The sequence below is a fragment of the Urocitellus parryii genome, chromosome 2 (genome assembly GCF_045843805.1).
Source record: "Urocitellus parryii isolate mUroPar1 chromosome 2, mUroPar1.hap1, whole genome shotgun sequence".
In the NCBI taxonomy this organism is placed as follows: domain Eukaryota; kingdom Metazoa; phylum Chordata; class Mammalia; order Rodentia; family Sciuridae; genus Urocitellus; species Urocitellus parryii.
The window spans coordinates 130641545-130661879 of record NC_135532.1 but is presented as its reverse complement, the minus strand read 5'-3'; the positions used below and the strand labels follow the sequence as shown (position 1 = coordinate 130661879).

Here is a 20335-nt window from a genome sequence, read left to right as displayed (position 1 = left end):
CTTTAATATTATAGTACTTTTAAAGAAGTAAGTTTTTAAAAATTCTTGCATTTAAGTAAATTCTTATTCATTAATTCATTACTACTTATGAATTCAAGTACATCTCCTGAACATCCTTCCTCACAATATCAAAGTTCTTGTGAACCTTAGGTATCTTATTGAAATATTAGTTTAGCTTACAACTCAGAGTCTCATCCTAAAACAGATAAGTTCCATGTTGTTGTTTTTTTTTTTAAATTTATGAATATTCTATCTGGATTGGGGGTTGGCAAACTAGTTCACTTTCAGATATCTTCTGCTGCCTATTTTTGCATGGCTGAAGGTAAGGAGGGTTTTTAAATTTTTGAATAGTTGAAAAAATCAAAATAATCATTGTTCATGTCATGTGAAAATTATTTGAAATTCAAACTTTATTGAACATAAAGTTCTGTGAAGCATAGCCATGCTTATTTGTTCAAATATTATCTATGGCTGCTTTTGTGCTACTATCCACAAAGATGAGTAGTTGCAAAGACCAAGTGGCCCTTCACTGAAAACCTGCTGACCTATGAGCTAAAATATATCAATATTGGTTTTGGCTTTTGTATAAGTATCCTATTCTGTTGAATATCTCCTGGCCCTCATGATTGTTTTCAATTAAGAAAAACTACTGTAATAGGCATGGAAGCCAAATGTAATGGGACATTGACCCTGTTTTACACCAAAGGAACTCTTGTCCTCCTCTCTTCTTTATCATGCTACATCCTCTTTCCTTCCTTTCTCTCAAGCTTTTATTTCCTAACTACTAATGTGGATCTCTATAAAGTTAAAAGGTGAAAATTAGTTTTGTTGTAACTTTTTCCCCTTCTGAATATTGAAAACATATAGTCAATAAAATTATATAAAGTAAGATGGATTAACATTATTTCCTTTTATTTTCAAAGTAATACCTCAAAGATAGATTTAAGTTTGTAATATCAAATATATGTGTTTTTTTTTACATTGAAAATGCATTTTGATGCTAACAGTTTTTCTGGACTTTTGATTTAAAAAGGAAAAATATAAGTTTAATTGAGTATTAAACATGCATTGTGACTGTGATTTAGTTACAAAATAAGCATCACTAATAGTACTAAAACCAAATTTAAACATTTTTTGCAATGTTGAAACAATATGTTTGCATCTTTTCCTTAGGAATATATTCTGAGATCCTGTGGATGCATATTCCTCTGGCTAAGTTGTCAACTACAATATAGTTATTTATCTTCCTTTAATTTCTTTCATACTTTTCACTCTTTTATTGTACATGGGCGGTAGGTGGTGTCATATGCCTATAATCCCATTAACTCAGGAGACTGAGATTACAGGTTGATTACAGGTTGATTTTTAGAAACTCCCATCAACTAACTTGTGAAAATAGACTTGTTTCATCTAGGATTCAGTTTAAGTAAAAGTATGCAAAAAGCTAGGAAAAGTTTTTAGCTTTTGAGTAGGAAATGAGGTGCTGAATAGACACTAAAATCTATAAAATGGCAAAGTTATATAAGTTAAGATTTTCTATAATACTTGCCTTAAATCTAAAAGGTTTCATAATTGTGTTTCTGTTCTATGGTAATATGTCACAATGTTTCTCATGATTTGGTTTTATTTTTGTTTTGATGGTATTAGGAATTGAACCCAAGGGTGCTCTACCACTGAGCTATATCCCCAGCCCTTTTTATTTTTCATTTTGAGACAGGGTCTTGCCAAGTTACTGAAGGCCTGAATTGCTAAGGTTGACCTCAAATTTATGATCTTCTTTCCTCAGTCTCCTGAGTTAATGGGATTATAGGCATATGACACCACATTCAGCTGTTTTCAGTTTAACAGTTTTTTATAAACTGGCAATTAATAGGCTTCATCAAAAAGTCAGTAACTTACAGCTCTATTGCTTTCTTTCAATATTTCTTTATTTTTCTTTCTTTTTTTTTTTTTTAACTGAGGTTCAAATCCAAGGGTGCTTTACCCCTGAGCCCCAGCCTTTCTTTTTTTAATTTTTAATTTTGAGACAGGGTCTGGAGGCTGGCCTGGAACTTATGATCACCTGCCACAGCCTCCTGAGTCTCTGGAATTACAGATGTGAGCCACTATGCCTGGCTTACAGCTCTATTTTTAACAAAATTTAGGACTAAGATTTAAACATATATCTAAAAACTAATTAGAATATACACCAAACAGTATTTTCTTTCTTTGTGTTTTTGATGTGGTACCGGGGGTTGAACTCAGGGGCACTCAACCACTGAGCCACATTCCCAGTCCTATTTTATATTTTATTTAGAGACAGGTTCTCACTGAGTTGCTTAGCTCCTCGCTTTTGCTGAGGCTGGCTTTGAACTTGCGATACTCCTGCCTCAGCCTCCTGAGCTGCTGGGATTACTGGTGTGCGCCACCATGCCTGGCCCAACCAGTATTTTCTGAACAAACCAAATTATACTTAATTATGTTTAATGCAGTATGTCTTAATCCATTTTTTGTTGCAAAATATAACAGAATACCACAAACTTGATCATTTATATTGAGCAAAAATTTATTTGGCTCCTGATTCTGGAATCTGGAAAGTTTAAGATCAAGGGGCTGCATCTAATGAGGACCTTCTTGCTGTGTCATAACAGGGTAGAAGGTATCACATGGGTAAGAGTATGCATGCAAAGGGGATGTCAAACTCATTTTTATCCATTCTGGTGATAAGAAACCCACTCCTAAGGTAACAACATTAATCAAATCTTGAGGGCTTTGCCTTCAGGATCTAATCACCTTTTAAAGGTCGCACCTCTTGTCAGTGTTACATTGAGGATTAAATTTCCAATACATGAACTTTGGGATTCAGACTATAGCATGCCACTTTGTATTTCTAAAGTAAGGAAGTATCATAAACCTATAAAGGATATTAAAATTTTATTTTGTTTCAGTTCACCTATAGATTAATTTTATCTTTCCAACAGAAAACAGAGTTCCCTTTCAGAATTTTTATGTTTTTTATTCTTTGTTTCATAGAAATATATGTGAAGATTTGATATATGGGATAGGAGTTTTGTGGAATATTTTTGATAATACATATGTACAACTATATATGTGTTACTAGAATTAGCATTTTTTATTGAGTTTTTAAAGATTGTGTGACCTTAGGCTTTCTAGTATAGTTTACCTTTGTAAATTTGGTGGAAGTAAGTTAATTTATGATGTAACAGTGCCATTAAAAACTACATAGTGATATTTATCATGTTGGTGATATTTATGGTGAATTGTTAGTGTTTCTATTGCTTGTTTCATTCATATTAATTAATTAATTAATTATTAATGGTGCTGGGGATTCAACCCAGGACCTTGCATGTGGTAGGCAAGTGCTTTACTGTTAAACTAATCCCCAGCCTGAATTTCCATATCTGAGATGATATGCATAGGATTACTACCCTATTTTATTAGTTTATTTTAAATTTTTTTGTGGCACTAGGGATCAAACCCAGGACCTGTGCTTGCTAGGCAAGTGTTCTATTGCTGAGATCCTTAACCCTACTACATATTTTTTATTTTTGGTACCATGGATTGAACCCAGGGCCGCTTAACCACTGAGCCACATCTTCAACCCCTGCTACATATTCTATTAGCCGAGTTTTCTATTCTTTGGGGATTCCTATTCTTTCTTCTACTGTACCTAACTGGGTTATATTTTGAATACCTTGATAGTTGGTATCAGTTCTTTTCATACTAATGGTGGAGAAGAATTAACAAAGCTGTCAAGAGCATGATATCTAGGACCAAACTGCCTGGCTCAGTATCCAAGCTCCATTGCTTATTTGCTATGTGCCATTAAGGCAGGTAATTTAAGATGAAGATGATAATAGTATCTACCCATAGGCTAGCTGTAAAGATCAAATGAGTTAGAATATGTAAGGCATTGAACATAGTGCCTGGCATATGAATTGCTCAGAAGATATTATTATTTTCTTCAGACATCTATATTCACTGATATTCTTAAATAGGTTCCATCTTTCCACTTTAGTATAGGCAGTAAAGGGCTGGTGCTACCAAATGGGCATAAAGTACCCATCATAGCTGTCAGGACCATCTTACTGTGGTCCTCAGAATTTGAAGAGAAAGAATCATAGTGATCCAGTCCAACATTTTGCATTTGACTAGTGCTGCAGTGTCCCAAAATTGACTAATACAGTGCACATATATAGTGCCATTGAAGAGGGAGGTATCTTATTGCTTAGGTTACGAGTGATGGCCTGTGTGATATTTTGTGGATTTCATGATCCTTTTTTATTTTCAAATTATTTATCTGCCTTTCTACACATACCACCAGGAATATAGAAGTAGGAACATAGGGAATTTAATACCTGTGTACTTTAAAAAACAAACAAAAACCACCACCCATTTTTGTAATTACTCTTTGAGTTGATATTCTAAAACATTTCCTGACTTACAGGGCATTTTTTTTTAAGCCATGTTTGGATGATAATTTTGAACAAGTTGCCCTCTTTTATAAAATGGAGATAAAAGTATTTCTACTTTATGATCACTGTGCAGATTAAATGAGACAGTAAATACTAAGTTCTTAGAACAGTTTTTGCAAATAACATATTGAATATTATCATTAACAGTGTTTATTCTTGGGCTGGGGATGTGGCTCAAGCGGTAGCGCGCTCGCCTGTCATGCGTGCGGCCCGGGTTCGATCCTCAGCACCACATACAAACAAAGATGTTGTGTCCACCGAAAACTGAAAAATAAATATTAAAAATTAAAAAAAACAGTGTTTATTCTTGAATGCTTTTTAAAGACTTGCATGGACAAAATGCTATAAAATAATTTTTTTTTTTTTTTCCAGAGGAAGTGGAATTACCTGCAGTGGCATCAGTCAGTGCTTCAGTAATTAAATCACCATCAGATCCTTCACACGTTTCTATTCCTCCACCTCCACTCTTACTTCCAGCTGCTACCACAAGGAGTAATAGTACATCTATGCCCAGTAGCATTCCAAACACAGAAAATAAGCCTCCACAGGCTATTGTTAAACCACAGATCTTGACTCATGTTATTGAAGGCTTTGTGATTCAAGAAGGATTAGAGCCATTTCCTGTAAGTAGCAAGCTTATTTGTGGGTTTTTAAAAAATTATTATTATTCACATAACATTATTTTTTTTAAATTGTCTATTCTTCTATAAGAAAAAGCTTGTAATTTTATTTCAAAAAAAGTTGACTTTATCTGGAATTTAACATTCTACACACTTTACATATGTAACTTCCAAATATATTTCTACAAATTTTATGCTAGCTATTTAGATGTATAAAGTAAGGAAAAAATGAAAAAAATTCAGAGTATAGAGGCATTACATCTGAAATTTTTAGAGACAGATAGTTGGAAGTTTACTTCAACAAAATAAACCTTTTCATTTTTTCTTTTTGACGGAATTGAAACAACACTTAGTACATTATTTTAAGAATGGTATTTTCTTTATGTGATTTTTTTGTGAGTTTTAACTTAGATACAGAAAGTATTAACTTCTCAGTGCCCTAACACTTGAAGTTTACCAATTTATCATTTATAATTACCAGATAGTTTTCTTCCTAAATTTCAGCCTTTGACCAGATTTTTTAATGCTTTAATATGTTCACCTCATAATGGAGGTATTCTATCACTATGAGTTTTACAATTTGAGATTAGCTATAGCTGTATGTAATTTATATGATAATATCTAGAGATGAAAATTTTTCCTTAGAAAATAAATCAAGGACAAGTAGACATGTAAAAACATAAACTACTTCTCTTGAAGATCTTGGAATCATCTATTTTCAGATTCATGGGTGAATTTTGTTTTTTCAGTTGTAGTTGGACACAATACCTTTATTTTATTTATTTACTTTTATGTGGTGCTGAGGATCGAACCCAGCGCCTTGCACGTGCTAGGCAAGCCCTCTACCATTGAGCTACAACCCTAGCTCCGAAAATCTGGTATTTTGATAGTTGCTTTTGTGGTGTTTTCTGCATGTGTATATGTGTGTTAACTTGGATTTATTAATATGTTGGTATTGTAGATGGAGGAAGTCTTTTCTCCCTACTTAAACAAAACCATATGTGTAATTAAAATGTTTGTTTGGATCCTGGTTGTGCTGCATACTAACCGATTTTGTAAAGTTATTCAACCTTTCTGGTCTTCATTTTGCTTGTCTGGGAGATGGAGATGTTTCTTTACTCTTAGGGTTGTTGTGAGAATTAAACGTGCAAACATTATTCTGTGTAGTGACTGACACATAATAGCCATAACAATTATTCTTTATTATCACTAATGATAATTAGAACTTTTGTTTTTCAGATTGCACAAACGATATACATGTTCTAAATGAGAATTTGGGAAATGTATAAGACATATAATCCCAAGTAATACCACAGTGTGTGTATGTTTATATAATCAGAATTGTCATTATTACCTGTATAATCCTACTTTCACATCATAAATTTTGTGCATTTATCATTCCATATCTTTTTTTAAAAGAGATTTTTTTAAACTTTTTTTTTTTTTTTTTTTGATACTGGGGATTGAACCTAGGATTACTTTACCAGTAAAGCAACATTCCCAGCCCTTTTTATTATTACTTTGAGACAGAGACTCACTAAATTGCTGAGGCTGACCTCAAACTTGCCATCTTCCTGCCTCAGCCTCCAGAGTCGCTGGAATTACAGGTGTGTCCCACCATGCTGGGCTCCCTTACCATATCATTAATAACACTTTGGAAAAATTTTGTAAGGTTTCATAATCCACTTTATTGACAACCATAATTTATGTAATCCTCCCATCATTGTTGTATTATTTTAACGTTTTCACTGTTGAAATAGTTCTGTGAGGCTGGAGGGATAGGTTGTGTACATGCTCTAGCATGTATGAAGCCCCCCACCACCAGAGAAGAAATTCTGAAAGAATTCCTTTTATATAAACCTTTGTCCTCCTTTCAGTATTTTTTAAACCTAAATTCATAGAAGTAAGATTATTTTATCATATTACATATAGCCAAATGACCTGATATATATTGTAAAATTATTTTTATGGAAAGATTAAGTTTATTCGTCTGTCAAAAGTATATGGCTTTGGCAGCACTGAATATTAGTTTCCCCCCTTCAGGAATAACTTCTATAAATTTTTTTGAGGCATATTCAATATCTTAATGAAAGAAACAAAATTTTAAAAATCTGTTTCATTTAAAATGCTGATAATACTCTAAAGTTAATTTTAGAAATTTTCATTAAGCTGTGATTTCCCTATGTGTAGCTGATACAAAAGATTTAACCAGCAGTCTTGAGAAGAAAGATATTCTAATCATCCTCTTTCTTTCTTTCTTTTTCTTTTTCTTTTTTTTTTTTTTTTTTTGGTACCGGGAGTTGAACTTGGATGCTCAACTACTGAACTACATCCCGAGCCCTATTTTGTATTTTATTTACAGACAAGGTCTCACTGAGTTGCTTATTAGTGTCTTGTTGTTGCTGAGGCTGACTCTGAATTCTTGATCCTCTTGCCTCAGCCTCCTGAGCTGCTGGGATTACAGGCATGTGCCACCTCACCTGGTATCTAATCATCATTTTTAGCTGAAGGCTTACCTGGAGAATCAGTAAATGTGTGTGTGTGTGTGTGTGTGTTTAATTTCTCCTGAAAATAGTTCTGAGTATTCAAATGAGTATTCATGATAATCAGGTAACTAAACATTGTGAATATGTTGTTGATGTTAATGTTAACAATGTTTGAGGACTTTCCTTTTGTGATTTTAGTAGGTTAGGTTGCTGACCTACTAGAAGTTAGGAGACTTGAGTTCTAGACCTGATTTTGCTTTTATAAAGCAATAAATTTAGTCCTTTTATAGAGTTTCCTTATCTGGGGCTGGGGTTGTGGCTCAGTAATAAAGTGCTTGTTTACCACTGTGAGGCACTGGGTTCGAGCCTCAGCGCCACATAAAAATAAATAAAATAAAGGCATGCTGTCCATTTAAAACTAAAAAAAAATATTTTAAAAACATTATAAAATATACACAATGTGGGCTGGAGGTTATAGTTCAATGGTAGAGTGCCTGCCTAAGCATGTGGGAGGCCCTTGCTTTGCCCCACTACTTAAAAAATGTATTGTTCATCTTTTATTTGTGTTGCATTCAGATGGAAAACACTAAAGTTTCTGAAGGAAAAAGATTAGTCACCACATAGAACTTGAGAGAGAATTGTTTAATTGAGTAATGTTTTTTAAAGTTAACAAAAGAGCTGGGGGTATAGCATGGTGATGGAGCTCTTGCCTAGCAACCTCAAGGCCCTGGAGTTCAGTCTCTAGCACCACAAAACAAAAACATCAAAGGAAACCCATCCAACTCCTAAATGTACTGATGGTTATAGCCTTGCTTGGTGTTGGGCAGAACTACTGAAATATTCATAGTGTAGGATAACCTGCACTATGTTTGTATTAATTCTGGAATTACTAAATCAATTACTTGCCTAAACTAAGACAGTAGTTTCCATTTCACAAAGACTTTGAAGCCTTTGCTCTCCTGGTAACTAAAAATAAGATGTTTGTGTTGAGACTTCACTCTCCTATAATCCCAGTGGCTCTGGAGGTGGAGGCAAGAGGATTGAAAGTTCAAAGCCATCCTCAGCAAAAGTAAGCACTAAGCAACTCAGTGAGACTCTGTTTCTAAATAAAATACAAAATAGGGCTGGGGATATGGCCCAGTGGTCAAGTGCCCCTGAGTTCAATCCCCAGTACCCCCCCCCACACACACACACACAAAAAGAGACTCCTTAATCCTTAGTTAAAAAATGAAGCACTAAATTAATGGAGCCGATCACTGAACAAGTAAATTTTCACAAGCATTGTTCATTTCAAGAGATATTTTAATCAAATTATTTCTAGATATCTTTCAGAGATTATTTCATTTTATTCTCTTTCCTTTTTAAAGGTGAGCCGTTCATCTTTGCTAATAGAACAACCTGTGAAAAAAAGGCCTCTTTTGGATAATCAGGTGATAAATTCTGTTTGTGTTCAGCCAGAGATACAGAATAATACAAAGCATGCAGACAATTCTTCAGACACAGAGATGGAAGACATGATTGCTGAAGGTATGTGGATTCACTTAAAATACCCTTTAACTTGTACTGTTTGAAACAGGACATGGATTTTTACTCTTCACAGATTTTACTTAAAAATTTGCATTTTTATTCTCATGCAGTACATTATTTGACTACAATAATGAGAAAGCTAACCAGACTTGTAGTGACCAAATAATTAAAATAGCAAAATTGGTGTTAATTTGTACAATGTGTTTGACATTTGGGAAAAGTTTCATCATGTATAAGAGAAAATAATTGTAAGTTTTGCATCAAAGCAACAAATTCTTCTTTTTCTTTTCTTTCTTTTTTTTTTTAAAGGAAACTTAAGTAATAAATACCATTTTACTGAATTTGCTTAAAAATTTAGAGCTTCTGGGTTGTTTGGCTTTAGACTTTCCATATTTTGATGGGTGAAACCAGGTTGTATTGAAATTATATGATGGATATACTCTTCAGTCAATAGGTGATTACATTTGTTCAGAGATAAAAATATCACTAAACCTCCTTACTGTCAAAGAATCTTCTAAAATAGACTTTATTTCAATAATGAATAGTCCATAGAAGTCAAACTGGTATTCAGAATGACTGAAGGAAAACACAAATAAACACAAAGTTTTTTTTTTTTTTTTTTAAATGAGATTCTGAAGGTCTACTTTTGTTAGACTATTATCCTTAAGCCATATATCTCTTTGGTATCTCCCCCTCTCACCAGCAAAAACAGTTTCTTGTTCTTCACAAGGTATTCTAACCTGTTATCAGGTATTATATATTGTTTTGTTAATGTTAAAATAACAACTTTGAAGCAAAGGTTTGGCTGTAGCCTGATCTTGGAACAACTGAAGAAATGGACTCTTTAGGGTTGTATCAGTAGTGTAGTGGTTAAGTGAGAGGTTCTATCTCTGTTATAGGCTTTTCAAAGTTCGATCAGGTGATAAGCATAACAAATATAATATATTTGGGAGTTCTGATATTATGTCCCAGGAATGTGTTGGTAAGATGTTCTGACTAGGTCACAACTGTGTCAAAATCATCCCTAAGTCATTGGAAGGAATGATTTTTTTTTTCAATTGTGTTGAGACCGTTTCTTCCTTATTGCAAATAAATTGATGACTTCTGCTTTTGAAGTCTAAAAGTCTAAAGACTTTTAGAATTTCCTTAAAATAGCCCCTTAGGGGCTGGGGTTGTAGCTTGGTGTTAAGAGTGCTTGCCTAGCATGCAGGGTTTGATCCAGAAAGGAAGGCAGGAGGGAGAGAAGAAAGGAAGGATGGACAGATGGACCACTTTTTAGTTCATGATTTTAATAGTCAGATAATATATTTGGAGTCCCATAGTGTCAAATATTATTTCAGAGTATGTTTTTCTCACTGCCTTAAACTGGGATAATGTGAATGGCTGAGCTTACAGAGTACATGCCCTTCATATTTACATTTTTAGAGTCCCTGACTTCATCTTAATAAGTCTTTATTAGAGTAATATAGAAAGAGTACATATGAGCTCATAGCTAAATGATTTAGAGTGCTTTTTAACTGCATATTTTATATGACTTAGCATAGGAATTATGATGCAAGAAAATGGTAACATATGGTAGATTTACAAATTTAACAGGTTTCACTAAAGTGTTTCTTGAGCACTTATACATCTTATTACTTTTAGTTCTTATGTGAAAAATAGGAAATGGAACTGTCACATTTTTCATGCCTACTGTCTTTTGGGCACTCATTTGTTACATAAGTTCTTTGGGAAAGGTATTGTAAGCTTCATTTTACAAAGAGAAAACTGGGTCATGAAGATTAAATTGTTTGCTTATAGTGACTGCTTCTGAGTATTTGAGGATTTAGTTTGGAAGCTTCTGTAGGTTCTGGCTTATGGTCTAAAGAAGAAAATGTAGGGGTAGAAGGAGAACATTCTACTTTAATGGGAAGCATGATGAAAAAAATTATCAGCTGTTGAGAATTATGAAACAATTTGTGATTTTTTTAAGGCTTAATCTGTTATTTTTTATTAAATACAATATAACTAATAGGAACTGTTTTACAATTAGATATATTTATCTTTTTATGTTCTATCATATATTCTAGCAGCTCTTTTAGAGTTATTTTTATATTCTCTTTTAATATCAGACATCAAAATTGCACAATTATGAAGTTATCCTCATACTTTCAGCTAGAATTAAGGCTTCCCTGCTATATATCTCCGCAGCACAATTTTTTAAAATTCACATCTCACACAGTTTTTTGAAAGTGTTCTTTGTGGAGGATAGTGATTATGTCTTATTCATCTTTGTTTCTCATAGTGTTTATAAAGTTTTCATATTTTAGACATGCTGGATCTTAGCAAAATGAACCTTTAAAAATGTTATACTCAGGCTGGAGATATAGCTCAGTTGGTAGAGTGTTTGCCTCGAATACACAAGGCCCTGGGTTCCATCCCCAGCACCACAGGAAAAAAAAAAAAAAAGGAAAAATGTTATACTCATTTATATAGAGAAAAAGTCCATATGATTTTTATGTTGAAGAAGGAGGTGGTTGTTTTTGAAGGCTTTGGCTCTGCCAGAGGGACTATGAATTAAAAAGCAATGGACTATTGGTCTAGTAGAAGTATTTAACCCATATAGAGCTAAAAAAAATATATGCTACAATTAACTTTTTGGAACTTTTCCCCTTTGTTACCTTTATTTTATTTTTTATTTTTTAGACACATTAGAAGAAATGGACAGTGAGTTGCTCAAGTGTGAATTCTGTGGGAAAATGGGATATGCTAATGAATTTTTACGGTCAAAACGATTCTGCACTATGTCATGTGCCAAAAGGTATTTCTGTATTCTTGAATTCCCTAAAGGACAAGACAATAACCGCTGCCAAAAAAAAAAAAAAAAAAGCCTCTTGTATAATTTAACAATAGAAAATGTAGATACTGTAATTCAGAGGAATAATTTGACATTATATGGAGCTACATTGGTATAATGTTACTAGATTACTATGTTAGTAGATTATGCACTGTGAAAATTACCTATTCATAACACTTAGAATCAGTTTTACAGTGTAATATAATGTTGAAGTATACCGAAATGGTTTTTAATCATCCACTTGTTTTACCAGTACTGAAATATTTGGATTTAATTTATTTTAAAGTGCTTTCATTTGTTTGAATCATATTCTATACATATTTTAGGTTTGTTATTGAATAACAACAGATAAGTTCTCCACATTGTTAACATCTGACAGAAAAATATCTTTTCTAAATTAATGTTTTCAATGGTAATTATTAGACAAAGAGTATTACTAGCAAAAAAAAAAAGTTATTTCTTCATTAAGCTTGTAACTCCTAAGTGTAGTATTATCAGTACCCACTCTGATATTTACCACTAAAGTTGATTTTATGCACAGGTTGGTTATTTTGAAATTCTGTTCAAAAAAGTAGTTCTCTTAAATTCCCTCAAAGAATTTAAGATCTTAATTTATATACACCAGTGAATTTCTTTCTTGAATATTTTATTTTGTATTGGTGCCACCAAAGTATACATAGTAAAACTCTTATTACTTGTTTCCTCCAAAAATGGATTATTTCACTTGTCAGTCTATTATTCAGTCTTTCATATTGATAGTTCTGTAATAAAATTATATTGAACTCATGTTTTAACTTAATTTCTTAATTTGCACATTCCACAACATGCAAAGTTTTTTAGAAATTTGTTTCTACGATAATTTTGTTTTATTCTTTCTAGGAGTGAGTTGGCAAACTCACCCAGGACAAGTTCTTCCTGCTGCTTATATATTTCATGACATGTGAAAATTACATGAAATTCAAATTTCAGTGTTTAAATTGAAAAGTTTTATTGGAACACAGCCATGCTCATTTATCAGTTTCTGTGGCTGCTTTCACACTACAGTGACAGGGATGAATAGCTGTCATGGCCCTTTATAAGAAAAGTTTATCAGTCTTTGTTCTAGGGCTCTGAGATCTACTAGATGGTATAAGACTCTTGAAGACAGCATCATGCCTTATAAAGATCTGTGTTCAAAAATATTAGGCAGTCTGTGGATATAAAAGAAAAATAAACCAATTTTAAAGAATCAAGATGTCCTTCCAAATTTCCTGAATAATGAGCACAGTGCATTTGTTGTAACTTTGAAATTCCAACTTTATATATTTTTACTTTGATTTTTATAATATTTTAAGAAATTTACTAACTGCTTGAGATCCTCCCTCTACTACATCAATATCTTTTTTATTAATCTCTCTTCAGAAATTATTACTTGGGAAAATACCAGTTTGAATAGATTCTAAATATTTACTATAATTTTTTTTCTGGAACTTTGAATGTTTTTGTTGCTATAAAAATTAGTTGTATTTTACAGAAAGGTTCTCACTATCATGCTGTAATCAGTATCTTTTAATAGGTATCCAATGTTATATTGAGATGTATTATAAATACACAAATCCATTGACTAATTTGGGCTTTATTTTATGAGGTATTATGTTCCTTAGTGAAGAAAAGGCACTTCCTGATTCATAATTACACTTTAAAGTCATAATTAAACACTAAATGGAGTGTCTCATGTCATCATTTAATATTTTTTTCTCATTTGAATTTCCTAGGTACAATGTTAGCTGTTCTAAAAAATTTGCACTTAGTCGTTGGAATCGTAAACCTGATAATCAAAGCCTTGGGCATCGTGGTCGTCGTCCAAGTGGCCCTGATGGGGCAGCAAGAGAACATATCCTTAGGCAGGTCTGTAGAAACCTTGCTTTAATATACTATACCCTTTTCAGAAGTAACAAAGAAAATGCAAAATACAATGCTGTATTTTACTTGTACTACATTTTCCAGCTTCCAATTACTTATCCATCTGCAGAAGAAGACTTGGCTTCTCATGAAGATTCTGTACCATCTGCTATGACAACTCGTTTGCGCAGGCAGAGTGAGCGGGAGAGAGAACGTGAGCTTCGAGAAGTAAGAATTAGGAAAATGCCCGAGAACAGTGACTTGTTACCAGTTACACAGACAGAGCCCTCTATATGGACAGTTGATGATGTCTGGGCCTTCATCCATTCTTTACCTGGTATGTAATTCACCATTTTGACTTTAATGTTTTTCTTGTGTATTGACACTCAGGAATGATGTTAGATCCATCCATATTTTTGCACAAAAGGGCTAGAGAAGTCTGCGTGTATGTATAAATTAAATGGCATTTGCTATTGAAGTTTGATCTGTTTCCTCTTGCTTATTCCCTCAGCACAACTGGGTATTTTTTTCATACCCCCAAGTTGATAAAAACTGACTAGTCCTGCTTCTGTGACACCCCAGCTGGTGAAGATATTAAGGTGCTCTCTTCTCTTCAGTATTAAGGTGCTCTCTTCTCTTCAGTCTGATTTCTCTCGAGAGGTCAGTAGAGAGATTGAATCAGACACTTCTTCCCTTCTACTCTATTTTTCTATTCTATTTCTTCTTATTTCCTATTTTAACCTTTATAAAAATGAAATGAGACTAGTATTTTTTAAACATTTTTGAAAGCTAATAGAGATATATAAAATGATAAAATTTTGGTTTCTTTTTAAAAAATCAAGCTGGTTCTTTTAAAGGAAGCAGTGTTCTTTAATTCCTTTCAATAAACAAACTTCAACAGTTGAATATTTAAAAAAATTTACTAACTGCTTGAGATCCTCCCTCTACTACAATATGATTCTAATATTGAAGATAATCTTCTTATTTATGTTTTCCTGTTCTCTCAGTTTGATATTCTTTCCATCAACTTAAGTCTCCTTTTTTCTTTAAAGCAACAATGATCATATCCACTCTCTCCAAGGGGTGGGCAACTAGAGACATCAGTTGCTCATGATGAGACCTGTACTGTTTATATATGTTAAGATGATATATTTATTTTAAATCAGCAAATCTTACTCACTTTGACTTTATGAATATGGTAAATGAGATTTTAAAATGTTTCCTTTTGGTTTTGTGAATCATATTATTTTTCTTGATTCAAGATTTCTAGGATAATATGTCTCATTAGAATTATCTACCAGACTCCTATAAACAAATTATTTAGCTATTATTGCTGACTTTCTGTAAAGGTGACCAAAGTCTCAGAAGAATACTTATAGCTAATGTGGTATGCAAGAAAATATATTTAGAAATAATAATTTTAAAAGCTGCTTCCCATTTTAACTTACATACAGAACTCTCTGGCGTTTTATTAAATATAGCTTTTATAAAACTTTAATAAAATGTTAAAATATGGCCATTTTAATAGAAAGATGGAATTGTTTAAAGCAGGTATACTTTTTTCATGTGAAAATTTTAAGCATATGCCTAAGATAACTAAGGTCTGAGTTAATTGCCCACCATGTGGGTTTATAACCTGCTTTAAACTCAATATACTAGAGGATAGTGAATCTTCATTGGTTGTGGTTTTAGTATTTAATAAAACAAATTTTACTCTTGGGACCAGTATAGTTGTCTTAGGAATTAACACTGGAATCTGTACTAATCATCTGGGGTTGTACTTTGATTCTATCATCTTCAGTAGTCCTCATCTTCCAAGTGGAGCATGTGATCTATTTGTGAGTCTCCTTTCTCATTTGGGAGAAATACTCCTTTCCTTTTGGAGAGGAGAGTTGGTATACATCCTCAGGAAATTAATTGCCCAAATAATTAACAAATAATAGCTATTGCTGATTCTTTTATCACTTAATGTGGTTTTTTGGGCTAATTTTCCCAGGATCCATTTGCTCTATTGCTACTATTGGCTGCTTTATTAGAACATAGGCCAATTTTTTGTGTCCCATTCGTGCTTCATTTGAGGTTAAAAAAAAGAAATTCAACTTATTATTGCTAAACTTGGGGTGCTTGTCAATGAGTTCATCTAGGCACTTAATTTTGTTCTGAGTTCTTTAGAGAATATTATCCTTAAAAGGAGACTGCCTTATAATTTATAATTACTTGGTGCTGTTTTAGAGTCTACTTAGTATAACTCTTTCCCTTTACTGATAAAATGTGAGTATTTCTTGACTGCTTCCACAGGCCAGATAAGCAGCTTATTTTTGTGATCAATTACCCCACCTTTCTTAAATTTTGTCTCCGAATAATGCCTGTAGCTTAAGGTAAATCTTATACCAGGACATACCTGTATCCTCTAGGCTTTGTGAATTTCCTTTTGAGTCTCTTTTACTTTATTCAGGACTGTTTATTTTCTTGGAGTAGTGTCTTCCCAAGCTTTTCTCATGGTATGAACATGCTCATCAATTTTGTAATCTCTTGTATTGTTTCTTTCCAGGGTAAACTTCCTTCCCCTTCTAATCAGGGCACCTCTATTTTACTGCTAAGGTTTTTTTTGTATATCATCTTGTTAACCATTCTGTTGGGACTGTTTGTGCTTACATGTAGTACACACATCTCTCAGAACTGTCACCACAGTTAAAAACTGTCTTATAACTTCTCATACATAAAAAGTTCTCTATAAGAACAATTCTTATTTTCAAAAAATTATGTGGGTTATCTTCTTTAACTCTTCCTTGTGTGGTGAATTACCTTTTGCAAATATTATTCTGTATTATGTGGATCAACAAGATTTCTCAACAAGCATGTAAAATAGGGAATTATTTCTTCAAAGTATGAATATTTAACTGGTATTTTGTTAAACTAGTTTTGAGAGTTGTTTATTCTGAATTGAGTGATAAGTGATCTTTTTACTAATCTTACTAATCAGTTTTTATGTAGGGCATTTTTAAAAATTTTGGGTTTAAATGGGGAAGTGATTCTGTTCATTTGTAGGGATCATTTGAGACCTAGTGCAAACGTCTCTGTCCATACTGAGAACTACACTGTACTTGGTTCCTCTGAGGTAAAAGCAGCTGAGCCGACTGGTTGCTTCAGTTGGTGTATATTTATTGCACATCACTGAGTTCCAACCATTTTACAGAAGTATAAACTAATGTTGGAAGCTCACAGAACTTCAGTTCACTGTATCTTGAGCACTTGGTTTTTTAAATGTTTTTCTATACTGAGTTTTTAGAAGTGTATTTACTTCTGTTTCCCTGTTCCCCTGTTTTAAAAGGCACTTCATTTTCTCATATTTATACTAATGTAACTATATTTTTTGGAGGTTGGCGTAAGTTAGTTATGATCCAAGTTTCTCAAAATAAACTTTCCTGTCTAACGATGCTGTTTTCCAAATCACTTTTTGTTCTTTATTATTTTACCAATACTTTTACTGTCCACCTATGAAAAGACATCTGATCTGCAGAGGAATCTCTCAATGCAGAGGAATAAGAAAGAGCGTGCTATATATTTTCCTTATGGAGAACTCATTTCTATTCCCAAATATAGCTCTTATGGTCCTCATTACTTCTCATTGCTCCTGTTTTCTGAATCTAAGTTCTATCCTATCTTTCTCTTTCCTTTCCTGTGTTCTTGTAAGTAAGACTGAAGAGAGAAGAACACTAGTTCTTTCATAAAAAGAAGGATGAAGTCACAACTAGATGCAAGATTAGTCAGTTTTGTCTGCCCAGTTTTGTTGAGAGCTACCTCTGGGAAAAGAAAAGGGGCTTTTCTATGGTGAGTAATCTTTCATCTCTATAGTTTCTTTTAAATGATACATGGGCAAAACCATAAACATTCTGTAGAGGGTACCAAAATGCTGACTTTAAAAAATCTGAGAAATTATTAAAATAGAGAAATTGAAGGGCTGGATGCCATATAGGAAATAGTAAAGATAAAAACAGGACACAGGAAAAGAAACAACTAAGAGAAAAGGTGGCCTCACAGCTGAACACAAAAAAAGTGATTTACTCTTACAGATAATTCTTCTGTAGTAGAGTATATTTTTGTTAATTGTTTACCTTTTATTCACTTATCCAGTTCTTCACTCATTCATAAATATATGTATCTTGCACCTATAATGCTTTGCGTTTGGTGCTGATGTTATTAAGGTAGGAGACATACAAATGAAGGGATGATATATTTGCAATAGAAGACAAATATTATTCTAGCAAAATTGTGATGGCCAAGGTGTAATGTAATCATTTCTATTCTTCATTATCTTTTAGTTTTTTTTTTAGTCATACACGACAGAATGTATTTTGATATATAATACATACATGGAATGTACATACATCTTTTAGTTTTTGTATTTTCTCTTTGAATGCTGATTGAGTAAAATAAAAACACTTTAAAGTTAAGTTTTTAGTTCATTTTCATTCTTTCTTCTTGGCTTCATCATTCATTTCCTAAACTATTGGTTTCTTTACCTCTAATAGGGAAGTTACTGAGTAACTTGGATGTGCAAAAATTTTGGTATATAACAAAAACATTTGAGGCTCAAGTGGACACTAGTATTGTTACCTGCTAAAGCATCTGATTTAAGCTGAGTTAAAATATTCGTTATTTGTCAGAAGACTGGCATGGAAGTTCATAATTTCAATGAGAATGTGTTTCTTAGGATTCAAGGTTGAAATTATAATTTTTTATACCTTTATTTTTTTATGTGGTGCTGAGGCTCAAACCCAGTGCCTTGCATGTGCTAGGCAAGTACTCTTCCCCAGCCCTGAAATTATAATTTAAAAAAAAAGTAGCATATTTCAGCAATATTGCAATACATTGATAACTATAATCTCAAGGGATTGGGTCTGTCCTGAGTGAACAATAATATTTCAGAGATATTTGGCAACAAAGATTATAATTTAGAATAAGGTACAAATGATAATGAAAATGGTATTCTGATACTTAAGAAAATATTTCCAGATTATCATTTAAATAGCAGAACATTGTATTTCTTTTTTTTTAATTTTTTTTTGGTTGTAGTTGGATATAATACCTTCATTTTATTTATTTATTTTTATGTGGTGAGGATCAAACCCAATGCCCCTCCTATGCCAGGTGAGCACTCCACCACTGAGCCACAACCCCAGCCCCAGAACATTATATTTCATTCCTCTGTACCTATATGTGAAGGATACATTATACAAAGTTCATGAGATGTATCTACTAGTTAATCCAAGCATGTGTGGCATGCTTCAAGGTGATAGAGTCCTTTTTATGAAGGAAATGTTATGATTACTCTGTACATTTTTACCTCTGATTATTTTTAGAGCAAGAATTCCAAGGAAGTCTCTTTACATTGATTTTGAATTTTTATTTTCAGAATGCTAACAAATAGTCTCTTTTTCAAGGATGAATCCCAGGCTACTGTATATAAATTTCATTTGTTTATCAACTTGTATTTCAGATTCTTAGACCCAGTGAGAGTATAGCTATTGCTGTTAGGAATTATGTCTAGTTGTCAAGTATTTAATTCTAAACTCCGTCCTCTGATTAAATTCCAGGTTGTCAGGATATTGCAGACGAGTTCAGGGCACAAGAGATTGATGGACAGGCCCTTCTCTTGTTAAAAGAAGACCATCTCATGAGTGCAATGAATATCAAGCTAGGCCCAGCCCTGAAGATCTGTGCACGCATCAACTCTCTGAAGGAATCTTAACAAGAACAATAAGGCTTTGATATAACACCAGTTTTACTCTTTTTAAACAGACTTGTAAGGTAAAGGCCTAAGTTGGCCTAGAATATTACACTTATGATAGATGGCCAAGCACACTGGGAACTCCACATCAAGTGTTGACATTTCTTCTACAATATAATTATTCATCATACATTTTCATGATTAGTCAACATTGGTAAAATTGATTTTACAGGTTACATGCAACATTGAAAAAGCTGCTATAAAGGGCCATGGTATTTTTCAAAGAAACATGTTATGCTAGATAATTTTTAAAAGTGATGTTTATCATTAATATAAAGAATTCTTTTGAAAGTAACTTGATGATTTACACTTCTCTTTTGATTCACTTTTCTCATACATTTTTGTACTCTATTCATTCTCTAAAGGTTGTCATAAAGATATGGAATAATTTAAGAGTCCAATGATGGGATCATATGCATTGAAATATCAGTTTGCATTCTTAAAAATGTCTTTAACAAATGCTCTAAGAAAGGATTGTGTTCTAGCATAAATGATACTGATCTGGAGGTCAAAAGAGTTGATTTCTATTTCAGATAATTTGGCTTGCCTGACAAGTTTTCCTCTCAGAGTTTGTACATTTAGAGCTGTGCCTCTTGATAGAGATTGGTTTGCTCTCCAGAGAACATTTGCCAACATCTAAAAACATTTTGATTGTCATAGATCAGAACTGAGTTTGGGTGAGGTTGCTACTGATGTCTAGTAGGAGGCCAGAGATGTTA

At 33.0% G+C, this 20335-nt stretch overlaps 1 protein-coding gene across 4 annotated transcripts in view; it reads left to right on the top strand.

Annotated features, from left to right (window-relative positions):
* Positions 1–19849, top strand: part of Phc3 (polyhomeotic homolog 3) — a 71619-nt gene extending 51770 nt beyond the window's left edge. For all 4 annotated transcript variants that reach the window (XM_077795312.1, XM_077795311.1, XM_026395001.2 and 1 more), the window contains 6 exons: positions 4848–5098; positions 8949–9108; positions 11794–11908; positions 13699–13831; positions 13931–14162; positions 19423–19849. In XM_077795312.1, coding sequence (XP_077651438.1) covers positions 4848–5098; positions 8949–9108; positions 11794–11908; positions 13699–13831; positions 13931–14162; positions 19423–19577 — 1046 coding nt within the window. In that variant the 3' untranslated portion in view covers positions 19578–19849. The remainder of the gene's footprint in view (positions 1–4847; positions 5099–8948; positions 9109–11793; positions 11909–13698; positions 13832–13930; positions 14163–19422) is intronic.
* The last annotated feature ends 486 nt before the right edge of the window (positions 19850–20335 follow it).